The following is a 24,959-nucleotide window of genomic DNA, read 5'->3' as shown; positions in this document are numbered from 1 at the left end:
GTACTTAGTTACTTTACACCACTGTCCCTCTGTCAATTACACTCCTCAATAGACTCCTCACGGAGGGCAGACAGCGGGGTAGAGGGTTTTGTGGTGGTGCTAAGGTGTTGATCTTGATGCACAGGTATGTTGGTGATGGAGGGTGATGTATAGGCCTAAATGACTGTTAGGGTTGTACGTGTTTTTTTTGTACTGTATTGCATTGCAATGTATTGTATTGTGTATGTATGCAGCTGGTCCTTGTCTCCCAGACAAATTTCTCCCAAGGAGACAAAATATAGTAACCTTGAACTTTGATCCCTCTGGCTTAGTGTTGAAGTGTCCTTGAATAAAGGCGCTATATACTGTATAAATGCACCACTCACCATTTACATACTTCTATACTTTTCTGAGTTCAGTGCCGATTTTTCTCTAGCCTTTCCAGTAAATCTTTGCTTTTACACTGCCAGGATACAATTTAATTCAGAATAAACAGAATACAGAATACACAAGTAAAATAGGAAGAGATGAAACAAAGAAAGGAGCAGGCCAAACTGGAACTGGAACATACTGTAAGCTTATACATTATTTGTGTGGGGTCTCTTTCCTAATTAGATGGAATTTGTTCCCCTCCTGAACATTTATTTTGTGTTTACTAAAGAGATGGAGAGACAGGGAGACAGACCCCTGTTACTGAACACATACTATATAGCAATCAGTACTATCTCAATACAAAATACTTTTAGTTTGAACCACAAATAACTTACAGCACCATAGTTTAAGAATATGAGTACTTCTTCCACCTCTGGTTCTCTTTGGACAAATGACCAGTGGTGGAAAGTACATTTTCTCACAAGTACAAATGTGAGGTACATTTCCTTTACTTGAGCAAAATGCTGCTACTCCCTTACATCTTTAGAGGCAAATACTGTACTTTCTGCTCCACGACAATTATATAAACGTTTTAGTTACAACATACTGTATGTAGGCTGCATTATCTTATACTTCTATTTTCTATTTTCAATAAGAAAACACATTTAATGGGGGTCATTATGCATAATGGGCACTTGACACGTTAGGCTAAATATATTCTGATGCCAATACTTTTGTACTTTTGCTGAAGTACTGTAACATTTTACTTTAAAATCTGAGCACTTCTTCCACCAGTGGACCCAGTACTCTTCCACTCTTCCGCCTGAGCAGTTGGTGATGTTTAGTGATGTCTTAACATACCATCAGCAGAGGAAGGACAGCAGCCCTCTCTGCTGCCTTTGTCCCTGAATTATTTTAGTTGAGTTCCTCCCATTGGTGTGAAAGTCTGGCACTAACCAAACAGCCGCCGCCTCCTCTTTTATCCAGTTCCGGAGTTCCTGGGTGCATCAGACCCCCGGGAGGCGCTCATGCACACCAGAGGAGATCTGTTAAAACATCTTCTGTCCCTCATGGGGATTAAACCAGACACATTCCCACCAGACCCTGTTCCCTCTGGCTGTGTGTGTGTGTGTGTGTGTGTGTGTGTGTGTGTGTGTGTAGCCTAGTTGTGAGGGTCAAAGTTCTCCAAGTATAGTAGAATAATTTGAGAAATAAACCTTGTGAGAATCATTTCCCTGCGTCCTCACCAGAGAAATTGTGGTTTTATGGTTTAAAAAAGTTACTGGAGAAAAGTTACTGTAGCCTTACACTTAGGAAAATTATTAGGCTGTAGTCAGGGTTTGGATTAGAAATTAATTTAGATTGGAGGGGGGTTGGAGTCATGCATGGTTTGGTCGCACACCAAAAATAGCCGATATACAAGCTCACAATGCGTTGCAGCGTCGTGAACTTGTAGATCGGCTACTTTTTGGCTTTAGGTTAAAAAGTATAGTAATACAAATGCGCACGTGTCTGTCTGTCTGTCTGTCTGTCTGTCTGTCTGTGTGTGGTGTGTGTGTCTGTGTGTGTGTGTGTGTGTGTGTGTGTGTGTGTGTGTGTGTGTGTGTGTGTGTGTGTGTGTGTGTGTGTGTGTGTGTGTGTGTGTGTGTGTGTGTGTGTGTGTGTGTGTGTGTGTGTATAAGTGAATCAAAAATTGTATTCTGTAAATACTTCCTTGTGCACTTTACTGTACATCATAAAGTAAACTTTCATAAAGGCCTATATAGATGAGAACCAAATAGTTAGGGATAGAGAGAGAGAGAGAGAGAGAGAGAGAGAGAGAGAGAGAGAGAGAGAGAGAGAGAGAGAGAGAGAGAGAGAGAGAGAGAGAGAGAGAGAGTGTGTGAGTTGAAAAGCAGCAGCTGTGCATTGTGAACAGACAGTCAGTTAGGAGGTGTAAGGTGGTTGGTGACTGCAGCTTCCTCTCTCAAACACAGCAGGCAAGTTCTCCATCTCAGTGGTTCATCATCATTTGGGGTCCCAGGGGGTCGCAAACGCCACCCTCGCTTTCACATTTAACCTCAAATTAATTCAGTTCTTTTATGCATATTTTCTCCATGTTTTTTGCAGATTAATCCGATTTTTAGATCTGCGTTATTCAATCTCAATCCGTACCCACCCATCTACACGTGACATGTGACACTTCATACATTAATTAAACGTATTTCAAGTATTTCAAATTTTCAATACTTTTACTCCTACTCCTTTTTTTTTTTTTTTTTTTTTACTTTTAAGTATATTTTGATGCCAATACTTTTGTACCTTTACTCAAGTGCATTTTGAATTTTGAATACAGGACTTTTACTAGTATTTATTGCGTTATTGATACTTTTAAAAATGTGAGTAGGCCTACGTTTTCCACCACTGGTTGATAGTAATATCAACCAGTCTAGTCTAGTAAGTGAAATGTCATAGTACTCCAGTGTTTCCCAAATATTTTTTGCCTAAGTTGGAGCCTTATCTTGCAAAACTGAGACCACGTGTGTGCATGCATGCCCATGCACACAGTACACAGACATGCACATGTTTTTCAGACATGTTAAAATAACCATTTATGCCCTCATACTTGTACTACAAATAGCAAAAAAAAATCTGATCTACAGACTCACAAGGCAGCATCAATGTGTTCTGAGCTTGTAGATAGGCTGTTTTTGCTATTTCTGATACGCTATTTCTGATAAAACATTTTAAAACAATGTTATTATATGCTTCACAATTAGGCTATGTAATATTTGGGCGTTAATTGTGATTTTGAGCAACATGTTTAACATTTTGGACTACTAGCCGAGGCCTCACGAGCTGATAAATGGTCTTTGTAAGGTTCTCTCTCCTGATTGGATGAAATGTGTAACCCACCTGAAAATGTATTTTCTGTTTAATAAAGAGCAGTAGAGACAGGGAAAATCCTGTTTCTGAACAAACCCTTTATAACAATGATTACTATCACAATATTGTTTATTGTTTATTTGGATCCACATTAGCTACTACCTTAGCAGCAGCTACTCTCCCTTGGGTCCACAGAAATAAATTACATTACAACATGAATACATTTTACATGACAGTTAAAAACTTAAAATACAACCAAATGTAAAAATACAATAAAAAAAACAATCTTTATTATATGGTGTAGTAGTAAATCATTGCATAAATATAACATCTTAATGATACCTCAACAATAGTTACACTTTCAATTACATGTAGGCTAGTTAAACAAACAAACACAAAACCTTTAAGTTTGGTTCTAAATTAATTACATTATTAGTGGCTTTCTCTAAAGCACTTAAAATACAAACATGTGTGGCACATTGACCCACTCCATTCCATTCTATATTCTCATCCTATTTTTTGTACGGTCTATGATTCTCATCCAGCAAGAAACCATGCAAGACACCTCTCCAATAACCTGCAAACTGCCACTGGGGGGCGGTGTTCTACCAGTTGTTAGGACGCATTGAAGTGTGTGCAGAGCCATCTTTGCTGCAATGAATACATTTGCTGGGTGTTATAATTGAAGTTAACGTTTTCGGCACTTTGGAGTCGACGTTCATCACCCGTCCGTCATCCAGCGCCCTTTGAAAGGATGCATACATTCAAGTTTAAAACATAAATACATAATAAAAAACAAAACTGCCCCGGAAGTGCTTTCGTGCCACGTCAGTTTATTCTAAACTGGGGCCAATTCACTTTCGCGTTTCACACATCCAATCTAGAACGGATACGGAAACCACCCCACGTCCATGCAGGTAAATGTGAGTCAACATGGCCAGATACAGTAGGGCGGGCTCCAGGCCGGATGTGAGCACTGAATAGTAAATAGTTACTTTCCCACAGGGGTAGTAACTGACGCCGGATTTATACTTCGTCGTATGACGGAGGCCGCGCGCTGAAAATAGCTTGATCTACAAGCTCACACGGCGTCGCGGACTTGACGCCTTGTGAGCTTGTAGATCAGCTATCTTTCAGCGCGCGGCCTCCAGTCGTACGACGAAGTATAAATAATGACACCTATAATAACGGTGACGTGTATCCAGATGTCATCCTAGAAACATCACGCAGGAGATAAAGTTGAAGTTGTTTGTTTTTTATTTATTTATTTGTTTGTTTGTTTATTTGCATCATCATGCGTGTCACGGTCGTGCTGTGTTGTTTGATCGCGTGCGCGTGGTGCACGGAGCTGACGTTTGAGTTGAACGACAACGACAAGCAGTGCTTCTACGAGGAGATGGACAGCCAAGTCAAGTTTGACATCGACTTTCAAGTAAACTTCTAAAACATCTAGGCTGCTTCATTAAAATGTAGAAATACTCTGTTACAAGTAGAAGTCCAGAATTCAAAATTTACTTGAGTAAAAGTACAAATGTATTGGTATCAAAATGTACTTAAAGTACCATAAATAAGTAGAAAGCACTTATGCAGAATGTCCCATTTCACACGTTTTCAAATGTATAATACACTTTTGAAAATTGCAATCTACAAGCTCACAATGCATTGTGATGCATTGTGAGCTTAGATCATCTATTTTCAAGTGGCCAACATGTATATAGGGCTGAAGTGGTTAATGTATCTTTTGTAATAATAATCAAAATATACAAACTATTAGCTAAAGTTTTCAAATAATTGTATTGAGTAAAAGTACAATATTTTCCTCTGAGATGTAGTGGAGTAGAAGTAAAAGTACTGAAAATTGGAAATACTCCAGTAAAGTAAAAAAAATACCTCATAATTGTACTTAAGTACATTATTTAGTAAATGTACTTAACCGCTGGCATTCAAAAGTATATTGACATCAAAATATATTTACAATACTATACCAAAGGTAAAAGTAGCCTATAGCCTAGTTTAATGTTTTGCTGGTGACTATTTTAATTACTTTATGTGCTGCTGTAGCTTAACCTAGTTATATAAATAATAGATAAAAGTAGGCTACCTCAGAACTGTACAAACAGTGCTTGAGTTAATGTACTTATAGTACTTTCCCTCCACTGTTAAGTTATATTAATAACATACTGTAAAATCCCTTGTGTTAATGTAATCCTCTCCTGAGTGTATAGGCTACATGATAAAATGTAAGGCTTGTTTATATGATGCTGTCAGTATCAGATATTCAGATATCCTAACCTAACCTACCCCCCTACCCCCCCCCCCCCTCTCCTTCTTCTTTTGTACATATGTCTCACTCTTCATACCAGTAACCTGTAAACTGATTGTATGACATTCTATAGTAGTTGTCCATGTACTGTTGTTCTCATGTCTTACTAAATAAAGTACATCAATCAATCAATCAATCAATCAATCAGGTGAGCCTCATGTAGGCTCTAGTTTGCATTTCATTCCTGCATCATAGAGGTAGAAAGGCAGGCTAGGAATCAGAAGGTCCCTGGTTCGAACCTCAGCTCCTCCAGGCTTTGTATCAGCTGAGCAAGGCACTTTGATTGATTGATTCAATACTTTTAATTTAGTTTAGATTTAGTTTGCAGAGAGAAAAAGCACATGGAAGTACAGTTTAAAATACAAGGTCAACTAAAAAGGATGAAAAACCCAAAGAAGCCTTTCGGCTTGATTCAATATAGGTCCTCACATACTCAATTCATAAGACAATAAATGACAGACAGATATACACTACTATGCAGAACATCAAATAAACAGTTTAAAGGTAAGAAAAAAAAAGCATATGTACAGTAAACAATTCGAGGGGGGGGGGGGGGGGGGCTAGGTTATGACTTGGGGCTGGGGCCAGTTTTGAATTGCAGCCTCCTTAACCACATAACCACTTAAACCGGAGTGATATTATTATTATTTTATCATTGATATAGACTCTATAGCAATGATAGTCTATGAGTATACTCTTATAGAGTGTCGTTTTCAGGAAAGGGAAGAAGAATAGAGAGAAGAAAGAACAGGGAAAACGGGTCAGATATTAAAATATTAGTAGAGTGAAATGTGAAATGTTCCGTCTTTGATATTGTCCTCTGCGTGTTGTCAGGTCATCGCCGGGGGCAACTACGACGTGGACTGTTTTGTGACGGACCCCCTGAACAACGCTCTCTACCAGGAGAGAAAGAAGCAGTACGACAGCTTCAGTCACACCACCACCATGAAGGGAGTCTACAAGGTCTGCTTCAGCAACGAGTTCTCCACCTTCTCACATAAAACCGTCTACCTGGACTTCAGAGCCGGGGACGAGAGACCCCTCCTCCCCGACATGAACCGAGCAACGGCACTCACCCAGGTAATAATAATATGCCCCATTTTTACCAGAGCTGGACCTTGTGTCACCAGGCTTTAAGTTTCCACGCGGCGAAAAGCCTGTTTTTTATTCAGAAATGACTGGTGTGATCCAGTCACAAATTCTCCAGCTAATATCCGTATGGATTTGTGTGATGCAATGTTATTGTTCCTCCTGCTGATCTCAATCAAGAGTCATAGTTGTGGTCTATACTGGCCAGTTGATTGACCACCTAGCCACCATGTTAAATGGCCTTTCTTTAACACATAAGGGTCCATTTGTACACTCTCAGAGTTACAGACCCGTAAGAGTCCATTTGGACCCCTGGTGGTCTCTGGACCCGACGTTGAGAACCATGAACTATATAATGCAGTCATTTTTCCGCATATATATTGAAGACACTTTATATGGATAGTATATGTATAATATAGTATAAGTGTCTCTGCTATAGTATATATACTTGTGTTTTTCTACAGCTACATGGCTATGCCTGCACATTTATATGCCTCACCCCTCATTGCACACACACACACACACACACACACACACACACACACACACACACACACACACACACACACACACACACACACACACACACACACACACACACACACACACACACACACACACACACACACACACACACACACACACACACACACACACACACACGATGATTCTTGATGAACATCAAATTGTGGTGATACCCACCCCTACCACTGGGGGTCACCATACCACCACAAACTGGTGGTAGCAAGGATTACTTCCATTTAGGGTGAAGAGTTTCCTCAAAAAACGTTAATAATAACTTCAGTCCTATGTGGTCAGACAACGTGTCACACTATTATCACTGGCTGCCCTGTTTTGGGCATATTATTATGATTATTATTATTGGTTAATTAACAAGTCTGAATGAAGCTTCTATGTATTTGTAAAGCACTATTAAAACAACTGTCGCTGACCCAAGTGCTGCACAGATTTCAACAATAAGACATACAATTCAGAGGCTCAAATAATGCGACAGAAAAGGTGTGTTCACTGTTTACCCCTGAGCCTCAGTTAGGGTTTTGTGGACTATATAAGAAATAAAGAAATGTATCATACAAATAACCCTGCTTCTTGAATGTTCGATTGACCTACATGAGCCAGATTAAGTCAGTTAATTTTCTAAATATTGGTTTCGATAACCCAGAGTTAACCAGCCCTACTTGACTTGACTACCTTGACTTAAAAGATTCTATGGAGGGAGCAGATCTGACAGCCAGGGAGGGGAATAATGTGACAGCAGAGGTGTGGTCACCCCTGAGCCTGAGTGTAGCTTTGGGGACAGTTGGTAGCCCCAAGTTACCTGACCTGAGGTACCTGGATATAGTGGGCAAGTTGGGCTGGGCAATTAATCAAAAATATATCAAAACTGACATTTAGAAGAGATAACCGACCTACTCTTGCTCATGTATTGTAGGTTAATCGAATTATCGAGAAGTATAATATAATTATATTTAATTTTATTTCTTATAACTATCAAAAAATTCGAATAGATTCCTTTTCTTATTATCGACTAAATTATCGGGTTATGTCCACTTAAGTCCACTTAAACCTGTATTATACTTCGTTGTACAATGGCTTGATCGTGATATATATATATATATATTTTTTGGGATTTATTTGAAAAGCAAAAACCACTTGCAGTTCGAGGATTACCCAAGAAAGTCCTGAGACTTATTTCAGTTGAGGTCCTCTCACATATAACAGACAATAAGTTAAAAATACATTACAGTACAAAAACACATGTAACTTACGCAACAATACAAAACACAGAACATGCATAGTCATACAAACAAGTGCTCCCCTATCTTTCCCTAGTCTAATGACCCTTTATAGGGGAACCTTTTCTAATAGACATGCTTTTAGGTTGTCAGTTTGACACTAGATTCAAGGTCGTTCCACTGTGTGGCTCCTATGTAAGTAAATGATTCTTTGCCAACTTTACTTTTAATAGCCGGATGGCTCACATCTGCTACACTGGCTCTGGTGAAAAAATGGTGTACTTCGCTTCTCTGCGTAAAACATGTCTTTAAAAATATGGGAACCTCGCCATATATTCTCTCTCTAAACTGGTTCCTACCTATATGGGATCTGGGTCCTAACCCTAGAATGACCCTGATCAGTCTATTCTGAGCAGAAAGTAGCTTGGTTTTGAGGGATTTCATTAAGCCCTCGAACCAAGATGTACATGCAAAATCAAAATGGCACATTATAAGGGAGTTGGCCACCACCTGTTTTGTCTCCCTATCTAAGTACCTTGCTGTCCTTGCAAGAAACTTAGTCAGTCTGGAGATTTTACGTCATATCGCCCAGCCCTGTATGAAAGGTCAAAAGGTCAGCATTCAGCAATGTAGGAGGGGGCCAGCCCATTTAGGGCTTTTTGTATGAACAGGAGAGTGTTCAAATTGATTCTAAATCATTCCGGCAGCCAGTGGCGAGACACCAGGATAGAGGTAATTTGGAAGCTTTTTTTTATAAACCTCAAAACTTTAAACCCATGCTTCTTCCTCTTTCAGATGGAGTCGTCGTGCCTCTCCATCCACGAGATCCTGAAGGTGGTGGCAGACTCCCAGACGTGGTACCGACTGAGGGAAGCCCACGACCGCATCCGGGCGGAGGACCTCCATGACCGCGTGGCGTACTGGTCCATCGGCGAGACCATCCTGCTGTTCGTCGTCAGTATCGGACAGGTCCTGATGCTGCGGAGCTTCTTCACCGACCAGAAAGGCACCGTTCCGGCCAGCACATAGTCAGAGTGGGCCCATGTGATTTTCAACACACTGGCGAGTGTAAATGGAGACGCCACACATCCTGTGTTTACACAATCACATCCAGATTAATACTTGGTTGTGTACCGTAAATAGCCGATGTACGAGCTCAAAACGCGTCATGCTGCGACATGTTTTGAGGTTTTAGATCAGCTATTTTTGACGCACTACAACAGCGTGCAACAAAGTATAAATCAGCCTTACTTTTCAGCACCAATTGTCCCAAATAGGTTTAAAGGGGAATTCAACTCTGATTTTGTAGTTTAATTTCCAGTTCCGGTTCAAAACTACAACAGATTAAAACACAGCAGGCTAGAAAGCAACACAGCTACCGCTAATCAAATTGATAATAATGCGTGTGTTACATTTAGGTGTGTCCATGCCATTAGTATTCCAATGTGCAAGCATAGATAGACAGTATTGATCAGTGTTGTCAATGCACATTGACGCACCTAAATCAAACACACCCATTATTCATTTGATTAGCTACAGCTGTGTTGCTTTCATCCACCTCTAACGGCCAATTTATGCTTTACACAACAAGTTTATTAAGGTGTCTATACCCATACATTTTTCCAGAGTTATATGACACATTTTTGTCATTGATTTCATCGCGCGGCGTGTCGTGCAAAGCACAACCGCTGCAGATGTACTAGATACTCTCTTGAAAACAATTAGCAAATATACTAAAATGAATGTTACACACTGCACAGTATGACTTTAGCATACTCTGCCATACACTTTGATTAAAATAACCTTTTATTCATTACAATAAGTCCCGGATTGTAACTTTAAACACGTGCTGTAATTGTAAAGTCACACTAAATGTTTTCCAACTCTGCTACACTCATGGATGTGCTGTAGATTAGACGGTTGTCTCCCTACCCCACAGAGATAGAATATATATTTATGAAAAATACTTGAGAAAAGCCTTTTCAATCGACTGATCTGTCTGGTCACAAACCAGGCCTTTCCTTTGTAATTGTTTTCTTACTGATTTCTCGTCTCGGAGGTCAAGTTGCTGAAGTCCGTTCCTTAGTGGTTCTCAACCTGTGGGCCGGGAGGTTATAGCAAGTGGGCCCCCAAATAATTGGCAAAACATAACAGCATTATAAAGTGATATGAGCTTAAAGTATACAGTGTTGGTTCCATTGATCCAAGGTGGAACACAATCAATTGATTGATCATTAAAAACATGCTCTGAAAGTGCACACGGCCCACCCATCTGACCACTTAACACAGTGTTAAGTGGTCAGATGAGTGGGCCGCAAATGCTTTCAATAGTGGGCCTTGATCCAGTAAAGGTTGGGAACCACTGAAGAAGTTGTGGCATTAGAATAATTCCAGTGAAAGTGGCACATGAGTAGCAACCAAAAGGCCTAGTTTTATTCATCTTTTTTATATTGTATTTAAAGTTTGTTACTGCTATTCTGTGTGAAATATACTCAAGTCTATGGAGCATTGTGCTACGTGTGCAACGGTTAATCAGTATGATTGGTTGAATCGGAAAAATGATAATTGATTTTAATAAAAATGATCGATTTGCAAAAATAGCGGATCTAAAAGCTCACAACGATGCAACGTGTTGTGAGCTTGTAGATCAGCTAATTTCACTATTTTCCTTGACACCATTGTACGACAAAGTATAATCATTCTAATAGATAAAGTTGATAATAAAAAATCTATTCCGATTATTTCATGTTGAGATAAAAAAAAAATGACTGAAACATTCATGGATAAAAGAAGGTATTTGTAGGCCTACTCCCACACATGCTCTAGCCCTCTCTCACACATGAATTGATAAGATTCATTCTTTCTTTTTCTGCATTCCAAAATGTAAGTTGAATGTTTACTGCTCTTGCTGTCCTGTTACATGTCAACATGGTCTGGTTGTTGATCAGTTTGTTTACCTGTACATGTAATGATAATGTCCATGTAATGTAATGATAGTGTCCATGTAATGTAATAGTATGTCTATGATGTTTCATAAAGGGAAGTGTTGGATGCTGTCTCTGTCTTGAATGGTTTGTCATTAAATTGCCAATAATTTGATGACATTGTCATCGGTCAATAGGAGACTCAGTAGCCTATCAAAGAGTATGGTCATCGAATTAGGATATTGGTTTAGGAATGAGACAAAAAAAAAATCTCCACGAATTCATGTCTTTTTTTTGGGTGAACTACTACTTTAAACATTTTCCCCCCTCTCTTTCCCCCCTAGTTTTAAACAACCACTTAATTAGCTTAAGTACATCATTCTGATTAGCTGATATTCTCCCACTATCATATATTGCCTTGCTGTGGAGCTGGTTTTGTCATTGACCTACACTAGCCCACGTCTCTGAGATGCAAAAAAGAGACATGTGGATCGTGGGAAACACTGACCGTGTCCTCAAATAACTCCTTCACTCGGCTACACGCAAGCTCGCGTGCACGCTATCGTCTACGCTCATTCTATTGGCTAACCGCAGCGCTTGTTTCCCTGTTCACTTTCCAAGCTGACGTGGGTTGAATTCCGAGCGCCGCTCTCTCTCCTCTCCTCATTGATCTCACTGATCAGCCGTTCATTCACAAATCTGACTGATTGATCAGCCGTTCATCATGGCGGGGTACATCAGAGCTCTCACGTCCGTCTCCAGGACGGCTGCCGTTGCTGCGCTGTCTGAGAAGACCCCCGCTGCTGTCGTCGGGGTGGTCTTCAGCCATCATCATCAGCATCATCATCATCATCAAAGTCTCCGACTGCAGCAGAATAGACACTGTAAGTCTATCCAAACTCATGATCTCATCATCACCTGACGTTATTGCCTATACCGTCGCATATTTGCTCCTTTCTCATTGTGCGTTATTAATGGTGATCTGACAATGCAACCGGTAGAATTGCAGAATGAGCGCTCCATAGGCTATTATGTAATCTATCATAACAACAAGATATAATAATGTAATGTAATAACTGGTATATGCGATCATCATGGCTGTAAGAGAGACACTCGTGATCCACGTATGTGTGTGGAATCTGTGGTTGATGATGCACTGTTCTCTAAAGAGACCGTCCCCCCACACACACACACCGTGGATGGATCACCTCACACGACCCCAGGTTGCTTGTGGAAGATCACCGTTGCGTTGCTATATCCTCAGATCAAGACTATCATATACGTCTTTTATCGAGATGACTTTTACTTTCGTATCTATGATATGCAAATGTCAAAATCTATAAAATACATCTATGGTCTTGATCCAAGGCTACCGCTATAGCTACGTGATGAAACTGAAGGGGTGGATGGATGATGATGGCTCTATTTAAAGATCTGCACTGGTTTAATGTTTAACGGTTATATTGTAACACATTACCATATCTGTACAAATGTCAGGTTGAAGGGTATAGGCTTATTATAACCCCTAGACACAATAGTAAGAGTGAGAGTAGCCTAATTCGCAGAGCTACAGTATTATTGGCATGTGACAGGCTGTAGCCCCCCAGCCAAGTATGGAGCAAGGGCAGGTAATATAACACCTGTTATCCAAGTAATATTGCTATATAGCCTATACCCAAGGTCAGAATGCCTGCACATTAATGCTGCCTGCATGGTGCCACGTGATAACAACAATAATGTTAAAACAGTTGCAGACAATAAGATTACAAAGCTTTTTTTTAAAGTTGCCTCCAGTGACACTAATGAGTTCAAATTCCAACCCTTGGTTGTAATTACCCTTGGGCCTATGGGAAGCAGGTCTATCATGTTTTATTATACACATGCAGTAACAAGCACAACATGGATGCATGGTCTTCAATCTCCCTAAATATGGCTGGCTGGGCTGCACCCTCAGCTTACCTCCCTATACTTCCCTAAACAGTGGTTCGCAACCTTTTCAGGCCACAACCCCCCAAAATAAACATATTTGAAGTTAACTGCATGTGGACCCCCCTCCCTGATAAGCACTTGGAATTGTAGGAGTTGAGGCATTACATCGGTTCCACAGAGACATTTTGTGTCTACAAGCTCACAACGCAAGTAGATCGTCTATTTTAATATTGGTTTTGCCTCTTTCTTATATTATTTGACAATTTGGCCAATATTTCACCAGTTTTTATAGTATAGTGTGTTGATTACTTTTGAATGGCTTTTAAATCAAAATGTTTTCTTTCTTTCTTTTTTTAGGTGTTAAAAAGGTCTTAAATGTCCTTAAATTGTCACTTCACTGGGGACCCCCCCAACAAAAAGTAAATCGTGTGGGGACCCCCTTGGGGGTCCTGAACCACAGGTTGAGAACCAATGCCCTAAAACACCCTGGCCAACGCTCCAAACGTCTTGGACTCTTTTCCCTCCTCCTGGCTCCCAAACTGTGAAATGACCTCCCTCTCTGTCAGAACTGCAGACTCACTCTGCATCCTCCACCACAGTCTGAAACATAATCTCTTCAGTCTCTATCACACCCCCTAGCATTCATTTATTGTTATCCGTTTTCGATAGATAGTTATGGTATGTATTTTGTTATTTAGATACGGTAGACATGTACTGTTTGCCTGTTCACAAAGGTTAAGAATGTTATTTAGATAGTTTAGAGTCTATCTAAATATCTAAATAAAAAAAATCTGTCTAAACTTTAGACAGATGCTAGATTTAATGATAACTGGTGGAAAGTAACTAAATACTTTTACTCAAATACTGCACTTAAATACAATGTTAGGTACTTTTTTGTTTTTATTCTCGCTAGGAAAATAATTGATAGTTGCATTGATGATCTTTTCCCAGTGATTGGCAGAGCAGATCTGTCACCATCATGACATTGTAGTTGACAATGAATTGTCGTACAAATAATTGCGATTTAATTGTGTTTTTGGCATTGAACGTTGGAATATTTTAATATTTAGCCTTTTAGGCTTTGTAAACAGAAATTGATATGTCAAATATCTTAAATATAAAAAGAAACGACTGACAATGACCTCTAATAATCAAAATAAATGGCCAATGTACAGTAGGCTACTATGGCCTAAATAGGACATATTTAATCAATTCATATTTTACATTTTTTAATAGTGGAAATAGCCTATCTACCAGCTCACAAATTGTAGATTTGCTATTACCGCTGTTTGAAAATGTCTGAAAATGTTTCAACAGATTGATTAGATGAATGGAACCGATACAGATGATTGGGCAAATAAACGCGATTATCTCAAATATTTGCGATTAGGCGATTATGTAATAATTGTGACAAGCCTATTGGCAGCCCACTTCCAGGGCCCACAAAGAGGCCTTGTTGGTTCTCAATGCACTTGTCACCAAGTCCCTGCTTGATCCCCTCCAAGAGTTCAAAACTTTTACTCCCTAGCCAAGTGGATCAGATATGAATTTTGGGTGTTAGATATATTATTTGATTAATCAAACTTGACAAAATGTTTGGTGAGATAATTCTATTATCACATGTTGGATTTCAAAGTGATCCCAATCCAGTGTTTTGGTATTGAACTATACCCCTAAAAAAGAAAATAATAATAATAAAAATGATCCACTCTTGGGCTCTGGGTCACGGCCAGTTTAGTCTCCAAAGGGGGTCTTGTGGGGTGTCATGGGACTCAGCTCGGGGCCACTCATCCCCCCATTTCCATTCTTTAAAATGATAAAAGTGTCTCACCTGGTAAGAGCACATACCACATACTGTACATAAGGCTATAAATTGTTAAATCTTTTGCAGATGCCACAAAGCGCATCAAGGTGGCTCAGCCAGTGGTGGAGATGGACGGCGATGAGATGACCCGCATCATATGGGAGTTCATCAAAGAGAAGGTAGTTCATTACTCTAATTACCGTCACTGGTATGTGTCACGTGTGGGGGAAAAAAATCCCACACAAAAATATGGAGATACAAGCTTTCTGCCAGGACACTGAGGACAGCGATGATACTATATAACTGTGAACCACTTAAGCAATTAAGACCTTGTAGGGCTACTATTTTGTAGATCTGCTATTTACAGAAATCTTTGAAAATGTTTGACAATTTTTGAAAATGTACATGAAGTAGGCTTACATACACACAAGATACCACCAAACACAAATATGTACTGGTTTGTATTTGAACAGCTCATCCTGTCCAACGTTGATGTGGAGTTGAAGTATTTTGACCTGGGTCTGCCGTACAGAGACCAGACAGATGACCAGGTCACCATCGACTCTGCACTGGCCACCAAGAAATACAGCGTGGCTGTGAAGTGTGCCACCATCACACCTGACGAGGACAGAGTGGAGGGTATCACCTTTGCCTTACTAAATCTTCATTAAACTTAATAAATTAACAAAGCTTCATTTATAGTCCACTGCATGGCTGTGCTGCGTACTAAAGATATGTATCTTTTTGGCAAGTGACACCACTGTACTACGGACATTGAATTGTATGAATTAGGCTTGAGGTGCCTTTTGCAGCTACTCTGCATCCCTTGTAATAGCCTACACACACACACATAAAGACGCACATATCGTCGCTGTCGGGTAGAAACCTCGTATGTCCAAAACCGTTACTTTTCAGGAAATGGAAAAAGCAATGATACATCATATGTCCTCAGAGTTCAAGTTGAAGAAGATGTGGAAAAGTCCTAACGGAACCATCAGAAACATCCTGGGCGGCACCGTCTTCCGCGAGCCAATCACCTGCAAGAACATTCCCCGTCTCGTTCCTGGTTGGACGCAGCCTATAACGATTGGCAGACATGCCTTCGGAGATCAGGTAGGCACGTGAAATAGATGTTGTTTTCTCGGATGCTATCCAAAAAAATGTAGGAATGATTCGTTTTAAAGAAGCGTCTTTGTTCTTCTGTCCATCACAGTACCGGGCCACAGACTTCGTTGTCAGCCAGCCCGGCAAGTTCAAGATGATTTTCAGCCCGTCTGATGGAAGCAAAGCCACAGAGTGGGAGGTGTACGACTTCCCTGCTGGAGGCTGTGGGATGGGCATGTACAACACAGATGAGGTGAGAAGTATATCACTGTGTAATATGTTTTGGTTAATAGTTCTATGTTCCCATAGCAATCATTGCTGTAGCATAGAGTGTTTGTTCAGATTAGAAACAGGGTCTCCCCCCCCCTGGTTGTCCAGCTCTTTAGTAAACAGAAAATACATTTTGAGGTTTGGATACCAATTTCATCCAATCAGTAGAGAGAACCCATACAGGACACATGATAAACCAGTGAAATTGACAGTGACGATACAAAACAATTAGCTGACAAAATTGGAACTGTAACACCAGCTGACAAATGATTTTTGTGGGATTCCCTAACCGGATTGGATGACATTTGTTTATTAAAGAGCTGTAGATCTGCTATTTTTGGCGTAGACAGCATCATATGACTAAGTAAAAGTCATGCTTCAGGCATGTGAGTTATTCAGTAACTCACAATTCCTTTTCTCTCCAGTCTGCTGTGCGCTGAGAAAGGTGTTGTGGTAAATTATGATATGAAAGCGCAGGGAGAGGTGTGCATAAGATTAAGTCATTCTTACATTTCTCAGTTTTATTAAGTGATTACAATAATGTAAACACAGAAGGGAAAAACCAAGTTACAAAATTACCTTTATTCATGCTTAAACTGAAATGTTTTTAGTATTGATCAATTCAAAGTGACTGAAAGAATAACAAGTTAAAGGAAGACAACATTTGCCTCAACTTCACTTGATTTACCTCAACATGAAATTACATGACACGTTGACATGACATAACATGACATGACACAATTGGCTTCTTTCATTCTAAGTAAATATTACATATGTGTGGTTGTGTTCCAACAGTCCATCAGTGGGTTCGCTCACAGCTGCTTCCAGTACGCCATCCAGAAACGCTGGCCTCTCTACTTGAGCACCAAGAACACCATCCTGAAGGCTTACGATGGACGCTTTAAAGACATCTTTGAGGACATCTTCCAGAAGTAAGATGCTGGACACTTCACACATCCGCTTCATATGCGTTGTAACCAACACAAGCTGAGACTTCAGACGTGTCAATTTCCCATGTTGCCATGTGGGGTTGTGGGCAGTGCTGGTCAGTAGATCATTTGTACGTTGGAGTGCTGGCTCACTGACAGAAAACTACAAGAAAAACATGGGGCGTCTTTCCTATTGGTTGATACTATCTTTGATACCCGGTCAAAGTTCACCAATATTGAACTCCAGTTCACACACGTACTTCACACCATATATATAGAAACCTAGATACCTCATTGGCCGCTGCAGTTCGTTGGAGCGACCTGCATCGCGGCCGCCATTTTAGAGGGAGCACGCTGCCACTCAAAGTGACTACTGGCCAATCACAGCACGTCTAACTGACTAGCTGCTGCGTGGCTGCCTCTTAAAAGGTTAAGAGCTGGGTTATGAAAAGACCCGCCCCCACCTGCCTCTGATTGGCCTACCGAACGTCCCCTTCTGTGACGCACGTGGAAGCCCGAGATACAAACGCCTCAGAGCCGGAGGAGGCGTCTACCTTTATATTTGATTTGATTTTGATTTTATTTGGATCTCTTTTAGCCGAGGCTAATCTTCCAAGAGTCCAGCAAGCAGAAATACAATACATTACATACGTACAGTGTACAATACTGATAAAAATTACAATAAACATATTGCAACATACCATAATGTAAAAACAGTACCAATATACAGAGTTACACAATAAAAAGATGTAACTCATCTCACATACACACCTACTACTAGGCCTTAGGCCTGTTGCACCTAAGGGATGACCATGGATACCCATGGTGGACTATGCATGGCAGGGGCGTCCTCCTCCCTGAGCCAGGCCTAGACCTGACCGCATACCATTGTAAAAACTATTTATTACTATAAAAATAGGACACAGAAGAAAAAAGCACGAATCATTAAACAAACATCCAAATTATTGCAATGAGTTCCATATTTTGACCGCCCTAAAAATAAAAGATCTGCTTCCCATGATAGTTTTTATTTTAGGTATAACATAGTGGTTTTTGCATCTTGATCTTGTGTTGACCAGATGACTGTCACGAACTAATGTCAACCGATTCCTTACACTAACTGGCTTGTTAGACACATTAATCTTTGTAATCAGTGCAAAAGATTGCTGTCTCACACATTCAGATACTGTGGGCCATCCCATTATGCTTTGCAGTTCAACCGTACCAATTTCATATCCACATCTTAAGACCATTCTTGCTGCCCTGTTCAATGTGATCTGCAGTCTCTTAATGTCTCCAAGAGCTGCATTGCCCCAGACTGCACAGCAGTAATTAATGTGACTATAAATTAAGCTATGAGATATTATTTATATGTCTATGCTTCACACGCTTTAGCACTACAACGAGACGCTGAGACGTGTATAGTGCATGTGTGACCGTGCCTTAATGCACACAATGGGATACTAGTTTGTACTGGGATTTTATTGTTTTATCGCCACAGATATTATATTGTGTTCATCACTGTTGGAAATGATCATTGCATCATCACAAAAGGGGCATTGTCTCTCCAATTTTACTAGTGGAGTTAATTTGTCTGTCTCGACCCCACGTGTCTTTACTATACAGGTGACAAATACTTGTATTATTGTCATGTGTTCCACAGGAACTACAAGCCACAGTTTGACAAGCTGAAGATCTGGTATGAACACAGGCTCATTGATGACATGGTGGCCCAGGTGTTGAAGTCTTCAGGAGCCTTCGTCTGGGCCTGCAAGAACTATGATGGAGATGTGCAGTCTGATATTCTGGCTCAGGGTGAGGATGCTTTCACCTGATTTATAGTTCATCGTAAGACATGTCCCAGGCTGAAAATGGCTGATCTACAAGCTCATTACGTGTCACTCACGATGCAACGCAATAGCCAAATCCCAATACTCAAACTTTCCCCCTTGCGTCCTCCACTCGCATCGTTTCTTCGCACCTTAGCCCCGCCTCCGAGCGAGGAGACAATTAGGAGAGGCAAGGACGGAGGAATCTATCAGGTACGCTTGGAATGGAATGGGAGCGTTCCTCGCTCAGTCAGCATAATTTTGAAGCGACAGAAATGACTTGTCAAACAGCTGGATCGCTGGACCACTCCAGGGCCCGGAGGGTTGCCATGTGGAGGAGGAGAATTTATACTGTACGTCACACTTGAAGTATCCTCCCTGATCCTCGCTCCAAGTGGATTGGGGAGACTCCGCTCTCCTTATTCTCGGCTCCTCGAAGCAAATTAAGCTTTAGGAACGTGAGCGATGGAGGTCGGAGAACGGAGTAGGTGAGGAGGCAAAAATGTGAGTTCATGAGTGAGTGGGGTTTGACAATTGCGAGCTTGTAGAGCAAGATACCTAAGGAATTGTGTCATTAATTATGAATGTTGACAATACAATGTTTTAAAATCTGCTCAGTCTTTAAGTGCTACATTACATACAGTTCATTCTTTGAACTCATACAGAAGTAATGTTCAATGTTTTATTACTGATCAAAGTCCATGTTGTAGTTACTTGTGATTAAAGTGCACACATTAAGGTGCTACCCCCTACACGTGACACACACACACACACACACACACACACACACACACACACACACACACACACACACACACACACACACACACACACACACACAGTCATGGAAAACTGTTCCTGTTCGCAGATGACTCGGCTCTGCTGGTCTCGGACAGGGACAGGCTGCAGGTTGAGAAAACTCTCAGCTCTGAACTCAACAAGATCTGTATCTGGCTCTCCGACAACAAACTATCATTAGACCTGGGCAAAACTGAATCCATCCTCAGTTCTAACCTTAGCAAGGCTGAGAGTTTCACGATCAAAGTGGGTGATGATGTTATCACAAGAAAGGAGGAAATTACCTACCTGGGTTCCATCTTGGAGGCAAACCTCTCCGGTAACAAAATATCCGAAAGAGTGATCAAAAAGGTCAACCAAAGAATACGCTTTTTGTATATGATTGGCCGTCTAGTCAGCAAGAATACTCTGAAGATTCTTGCAGGGGCCCTCATACAAGGTTATTACGATTATGCATGGTCCTCATGGTATCACAACACCTCCAAGGCCTTAAAAACAAGGCTCCAAACATCCCAAAACAAACTAGTAAGGCTACTTCTTGGCCTCAATCACAAAACCCATCTAACCCATGCTCATTTTGCTAGGATTGGATAGCTTAGGGTTGAGGACAGAGTACAGCAACTTGCTATGGGCCTGGTCTTCAAGATACACCACAACATTGGGATCCCCCTGTATTTGTCAAAATACTTCCAAAACGTTAACGAAGTCCACAATCATAACACCAGAGGCAGCTCCACGAATCATGTTCAACCCAGATTTGGCTCAACAAAGGGAATGAACTCGTTCTCATGCTATTCATCAAAAATGCGGAATGCCCTACCAAAAGGAGTAAAGGAGTGTAAAACCCTACTCACTTTCAAAACTGCCCTAAGATACACCTTCAGGAGGATGCAATTCGAAAATGGCCCCTGTCTAAGTCTTAACCAGGCCCCCCCAACCCCCCCTCCCCGTTTTTTTCTTCTCTTGTACATATTTTCTCTTCATACCAGAAACCTGTAAGCTGATTGTATGACTCTGATTCTATATAGTAGTGTGTATATATGTCTGTCTCTTATATGTCATCATGATTTGTGTGCATGGGGATCTCATCTTAAACAAGCTCAGTGCTTAATGAGTCTTCCAGTTTAGTAGACCTTGTATTGTGAATTTGTACATCCATGTACTGTTGTTCTTATGTCTTACTAAATGAAGTACATCAATCAATCAAAACACACACACACACACACACACACACACACACACACACACACACACACACACACACACACACACACACACACACACACACACACACACACACACACACACACACACACACACACACACACACACACACACACACAATCCTGTATATGTACAGTGTACAGTTTGTTTCTATAAATGGCGTGCATGTCTGCAGGTTTTGGCTCTCTGGGTCTCATGACATCAGTGCTGGTTTGTCCCGATGGCAAAACCATCGAGGCAGAGGCTGCCCACGGCACGGTGACCAGACACTATCGCGAACACCAGAAGGTACACTGCTACACATTGGGCCACTAGGGTTGGTGGTTAACGCGACCTTAGCCATGTCTCACCAAGACAAAATTACATTTTGCACTGGCACTCAGAATAATAATTCTTTATTGGCGTTATTTTTCTCTGTATTCTAGGGCAGACCCACCAGTACTAATCCCATCGCCAGCATCTTTGCGTGGACCAGGGGTCTGGAGCACAGAGGCAAACTGGATGGAAACCCTGATCTGATGAAGTAATACAATGATAATTGAAGGGATAATTAAGTGTTTTTTATCTTCTATCTAGTTTATCTTTCTATCTGCAACAATCATTAATGTTCCATGTCATTGAACCCTGCAGGTTCGCTCAGACATTGGAGAAGGTGTGTGTGCAGACGGTGGAGAGCGGTGTGATGACTAAAGATCTGGCAGGGTGCATCCACGGCTTGGCCAAGTGAGTTTCTAGACTTTTGTAAACAAGACTATACTGTATGTACCAGTTGTTCTCAAACAATTTCATGTCAAGGACCCCCAAATTGAGATGTATTTGGCAGCAGACTCCCATCTGAAAAGATCTTTAAATTCAGATATTTTTGAATAGGCAAAGTATAAAATAGGGTTAAAGTGGTTAAACTGATTTTGATGCTATGTAAACTCATTTAGCTGGGGACCCCCTGGAACCCAATCAAGGACCCTTGGGGGTACCTGGACCCCACTGTGAGAACCACTCTAATATACTATATCAACTGGTTGTACCAGATTACAGCACGTATGTGTCTGCAAGAAAGATTATCTTGTGTTGACACAGTTGATATTTGAATTGAGTTTTCCTGAAATGTGGAATAATCTTTAAGAGTACAGTTTGCTGAATGTTTACCCCAGAATAGGGACACTAGTGTTCAAGTGGTTAAAGGGAGTGTAAGTGATATTTATTCGTTAAAATACATGTTCAAAATATATTCTGAGTAACAGGGGTCTCCTCGTCTCTCCAGCTCTTTAATAAAAAGAAAATACATTTTCAGGTCAGGATAACAATGTTCCAATCAGGAGAGAGAACTCATAAAATATATAGCATAAATAAGTAAAATGGGATGTGATGAGACAAACAATTTGCAGACAAAATTGGAACTTGAACAAAAGCTGAAAATGATCTCTCCTAATTGGATAAAATTGAAAATATCCCAAAACTGAAAAAAAATTATGTTTCCCTTTATTAAGAGACGGATAGACACGGAGCCCGGTTCCTGAACTCTCGCTCTAACTACTGTATGCAATGATTACTGGAATACCGGAATATAGACTTTTTAAGATATATATATAGCAACTTCATACTAAAAATTCATAATATTCTAATTAATTATAAAGACAAATGAGGCCATAGAGGAAAATGTAGGCACTGTTATTTGTTTGTAATGTATAAAGAAATATAGAATGTGATTGCACATTAGTTAGTCTTTGACGCTAATAAACTGCTCTGACATTGCAGCTGCAAGCTGAATGAACATTACGTCAACACTGCAGACTTCCTGGATGCTATCAAGACCAACCTGGACAAAGCTCTGGGCAAGTGAGGAACCAGTTCACAGTTTAGATTCAATCATCATATCATATACTGTAGTATACTGTAGGCACCAATAACTATCACTCTAACTACTCCTCATGTTGCACATCGCCCATGACGGTGCAGACACAAGTCTGTAGTTTTTATTTTCATTTTTAGTGTTCTAGTTTGTATGAACGTTTTTACATGGATAGAATTAAACCACTGTTGGGCAGAAACCTTGAATCTCCATTTTGTTCTTATTTGTATTTATTTTATTATCTTAAAATCTTTTTTTTGTTTTTGTTTACGGTTGCCAATGGTCCATTTACCTCACTGCCTGTATTAATAATGTATTCATTAATATAAAAGTGATGTTTAATATTAAGTTAAGGAAGTGGCAAGTAATCTTGCCCATTTCACTGAAGTCAATTTCAGTAAGAAATAATGTGTATACAATCGATGATGCTATATAAAGCAATGCTGTTTTGCAGATAACAAATAATGAAATCAAACCAATAATCCATAATAATGCAATAATTGCCGTTGTTCCTTCAACTATGTAGTGATTCATATGCACAGAAACATATTAATCACAAAATAATACGAAGCCAAGACCCTTCATAAGCTTTAGATAATCAATAGTTCTATACTTAAAGAGCGAGGTTTTTTGTATTCTTTTGTATTGTAATTTAAGAATTGTGCACAGCAGCGATTCCCAACCGGTGGGCTGGGGCCCACCGGTGGGCCATGAGGATATTGCAAGTGGGCAACCAAACAAGTGGCAAAACACGAAGATTTGATTGATAATATAACAAAAACAAAAAAATATAAAAGTAATTTTCATCGTAATACCAATAAATAGGTACACTACGTTATTGCCATTGATTCAATCTTGAACACAATCAATTGATTGATCATTAGAATAAACATGCTCTGAACGGCCCACCCATCTGACCTCTTAACCAGGCCAAATGGCTGCTGTGTTAAGTGGTCAGATGGTTGGGCCATGGTCGCATCCAAGATTTTCTAGGGGGCCCTGATCAGAAAAGGTTGGGAACCGCTGGTGTACAGGGTTGATAACTTTTGTATTTTGCATTTTGCTTAAAACTGTAATTGATACATTTCATATTGTGAATTTGTGCAATATTGTGTGAAATATCTTGGAAACAAGACCGCAAGGACTTTTTTGGTGTTATCTTTTTAGCAAGTGTATGACTGTACTTGTGCTGTTTGCATTTCTGTCTAAAAAATATATATTCAATCAATCAATGCACACATCAATCATCTATGCTGTGGGCAAATTCAATAAAGTCAAAGATACTTACTTGTCAAAAGATTGTACTGTTTTGCAATAGTCCCATGGGTGCTTCCCACTCATGTGTACGTACTGTGCTGTAAGTAAAACATAACAATAAAGAGTCTTGTATGGGTGCTCCACTCTAAATGCATTGATTTCATGTCATATACAGGTGCTATGTAAATAAGGTTGACATTGGCTGCCAGTATGCGAACATATTGTATACAATAGTATTTCAGACATACAAACGAGACCACATATTAGGAAAGTACCCCATCTTGTGACAGAGCAGAGGTACTACAATTACATGTTCCTGCAGTTAAAGGGATAGATAACTTGTGTCTCCTACTGGAACCAAATACAGACAGACAGACAGACAGACAGACAGACAGACATGTTATAACTACAGGCTCCACTTGCGGCTTGTCAGAAAGGCCCTCCTTTAAGGCCTCACCATGGGTTGTTGCGCTTCTTCCTCATGGAAGACACTGACTGACACAGCCTTCCATACTGCTCCCGGGTGCCGTCTACATTCCGGCTGTCAACTGTCTCTCTGGTGGACACCAGACTGTTCCTGGTTGTCACGTAGTCGGTAGTCTATTCCTATGAGCCACTATAAACACTAATTTTCCTTACCAACCTAAAAGTGTAAAA

At 40.3% G+C, this 24,959-nt stretch overlaps 2 protein-coding genes across 2 annotated transcripts; both read left to right on the top strand.

The window, feature by feature from the left end:
- The first annotated feature begins 4,381 nt into the window (after window positions 1–4,381).
- On the top strand, window positions 4,382–11,441 carry tmed3 (transmembrane p24 trafficking protein 3). Its single transcript, XM_084051969.1, has 3 exons — window positions 4,382–4,648; window positions 6,374–6,619; window positions 9,181–11,441. Exons 1-3 carry the CDS (start codon window positions 4,511–4,513, stop codon window positions 9,412–9,414), a joined length of 618 nt encoding a protein of 205 aa, XP_083908095.1. The 5' UTR covers window positions 4,382–4,510; the 3' UTR covers window positions 9,415–11,441.
- Window positions 11,442–12,025: 584 nt separating this feature from the next.
- LOC311049669 (isocitrate dehydrogenase [NADP], mitochondrial) lies at window positions 12,026–23,340 on the top strand. Its single transcript, XM_084063430.1, has 11 exons — window positions 12,026–12,193; window positions 15,130–15,221; window positions 15,516–15,681; window positions 15,995–16,155; window positions 16,256–16,399; window positions 17,212–17,348; window positions 19,009–19,160; window positions 21,372–21,484; window positions 21,622–21,719; window positions 21,827–21,919; window positions 22,952–23,340. The coding sequence occupies exons 1-11, from the start codon at window positions 12,034–12,036 to the stop codon at window positions 23,034–23,036; spliced, it is 1,401 nt and encodes a 466-aa protein (XP_083919556.1). The 5' UTR covers window positions 12,026–12,033; the 3' UTR covers window positions 23,037–23,340.
- Window positions 23,341–24,959: the final 1,619 nt, after the last annotated feature.

Source organism: Gymnoscopelus microlampas (genome assembly GCF_963454915.1).
Source record: "Gymnoscopelus microlampas genome assembly, chromosome: 1".
NCBI lineage: Eukaryota > Metazoa > Chordata > Actinopteri > Myctophiformes > Myctophidae > Gymnoscopelus > Gymnoscopelus microlampas.
This window is presented reverse-complemented; position numbering and strand designations above follow the sequence as displayed.

Bases quoted from the DNA above. Each gene is read 5' to 3' on its own strand.
- tmed3 (XM_084051969.1), top strand. From the start codon at position 4,511: ATGCGTGTCACGGTCGTGCTGTGTTGTTTGATCGCGTGCGCGTGGTGC. The intron at 4,649-6,373 runs GTAAACTTCTAA...GCGTGTTGTCAG, and splicing joins AGTTTGACATCGACTTTCAA to GTCATCGCCGGGGGCAACTA. The intron at 6,620-9,180 runs GTAATAATAATA...TTCCTCTTTCAG, and splicing joins GAGCAACGGCACTCACCCAG to ATGGAGTCGTCGTGCCTCTC.
- LOC311049669 (XM_084063430.1), top strand. From the start codon at position 12,034: ATGGCGGGGTACATCAGAGCTCTCACGTCCGTCTCCAGGACGGCTGCC. The intron at 16,156-16,255 runs GTAGGCACGTGA...TGTCCATCACAG, and splicing joins GACATGCCTTCGGAGATCAG to TACCGGGCCACAGACTTCGT. The intron at 17,349-19,008 runs GTAAGATGCTGG...TGTGTTCCACAG, and splicing joins TTTGAGGACATCTTCCAGAA to GAACTACAAGCCACAGTTTG.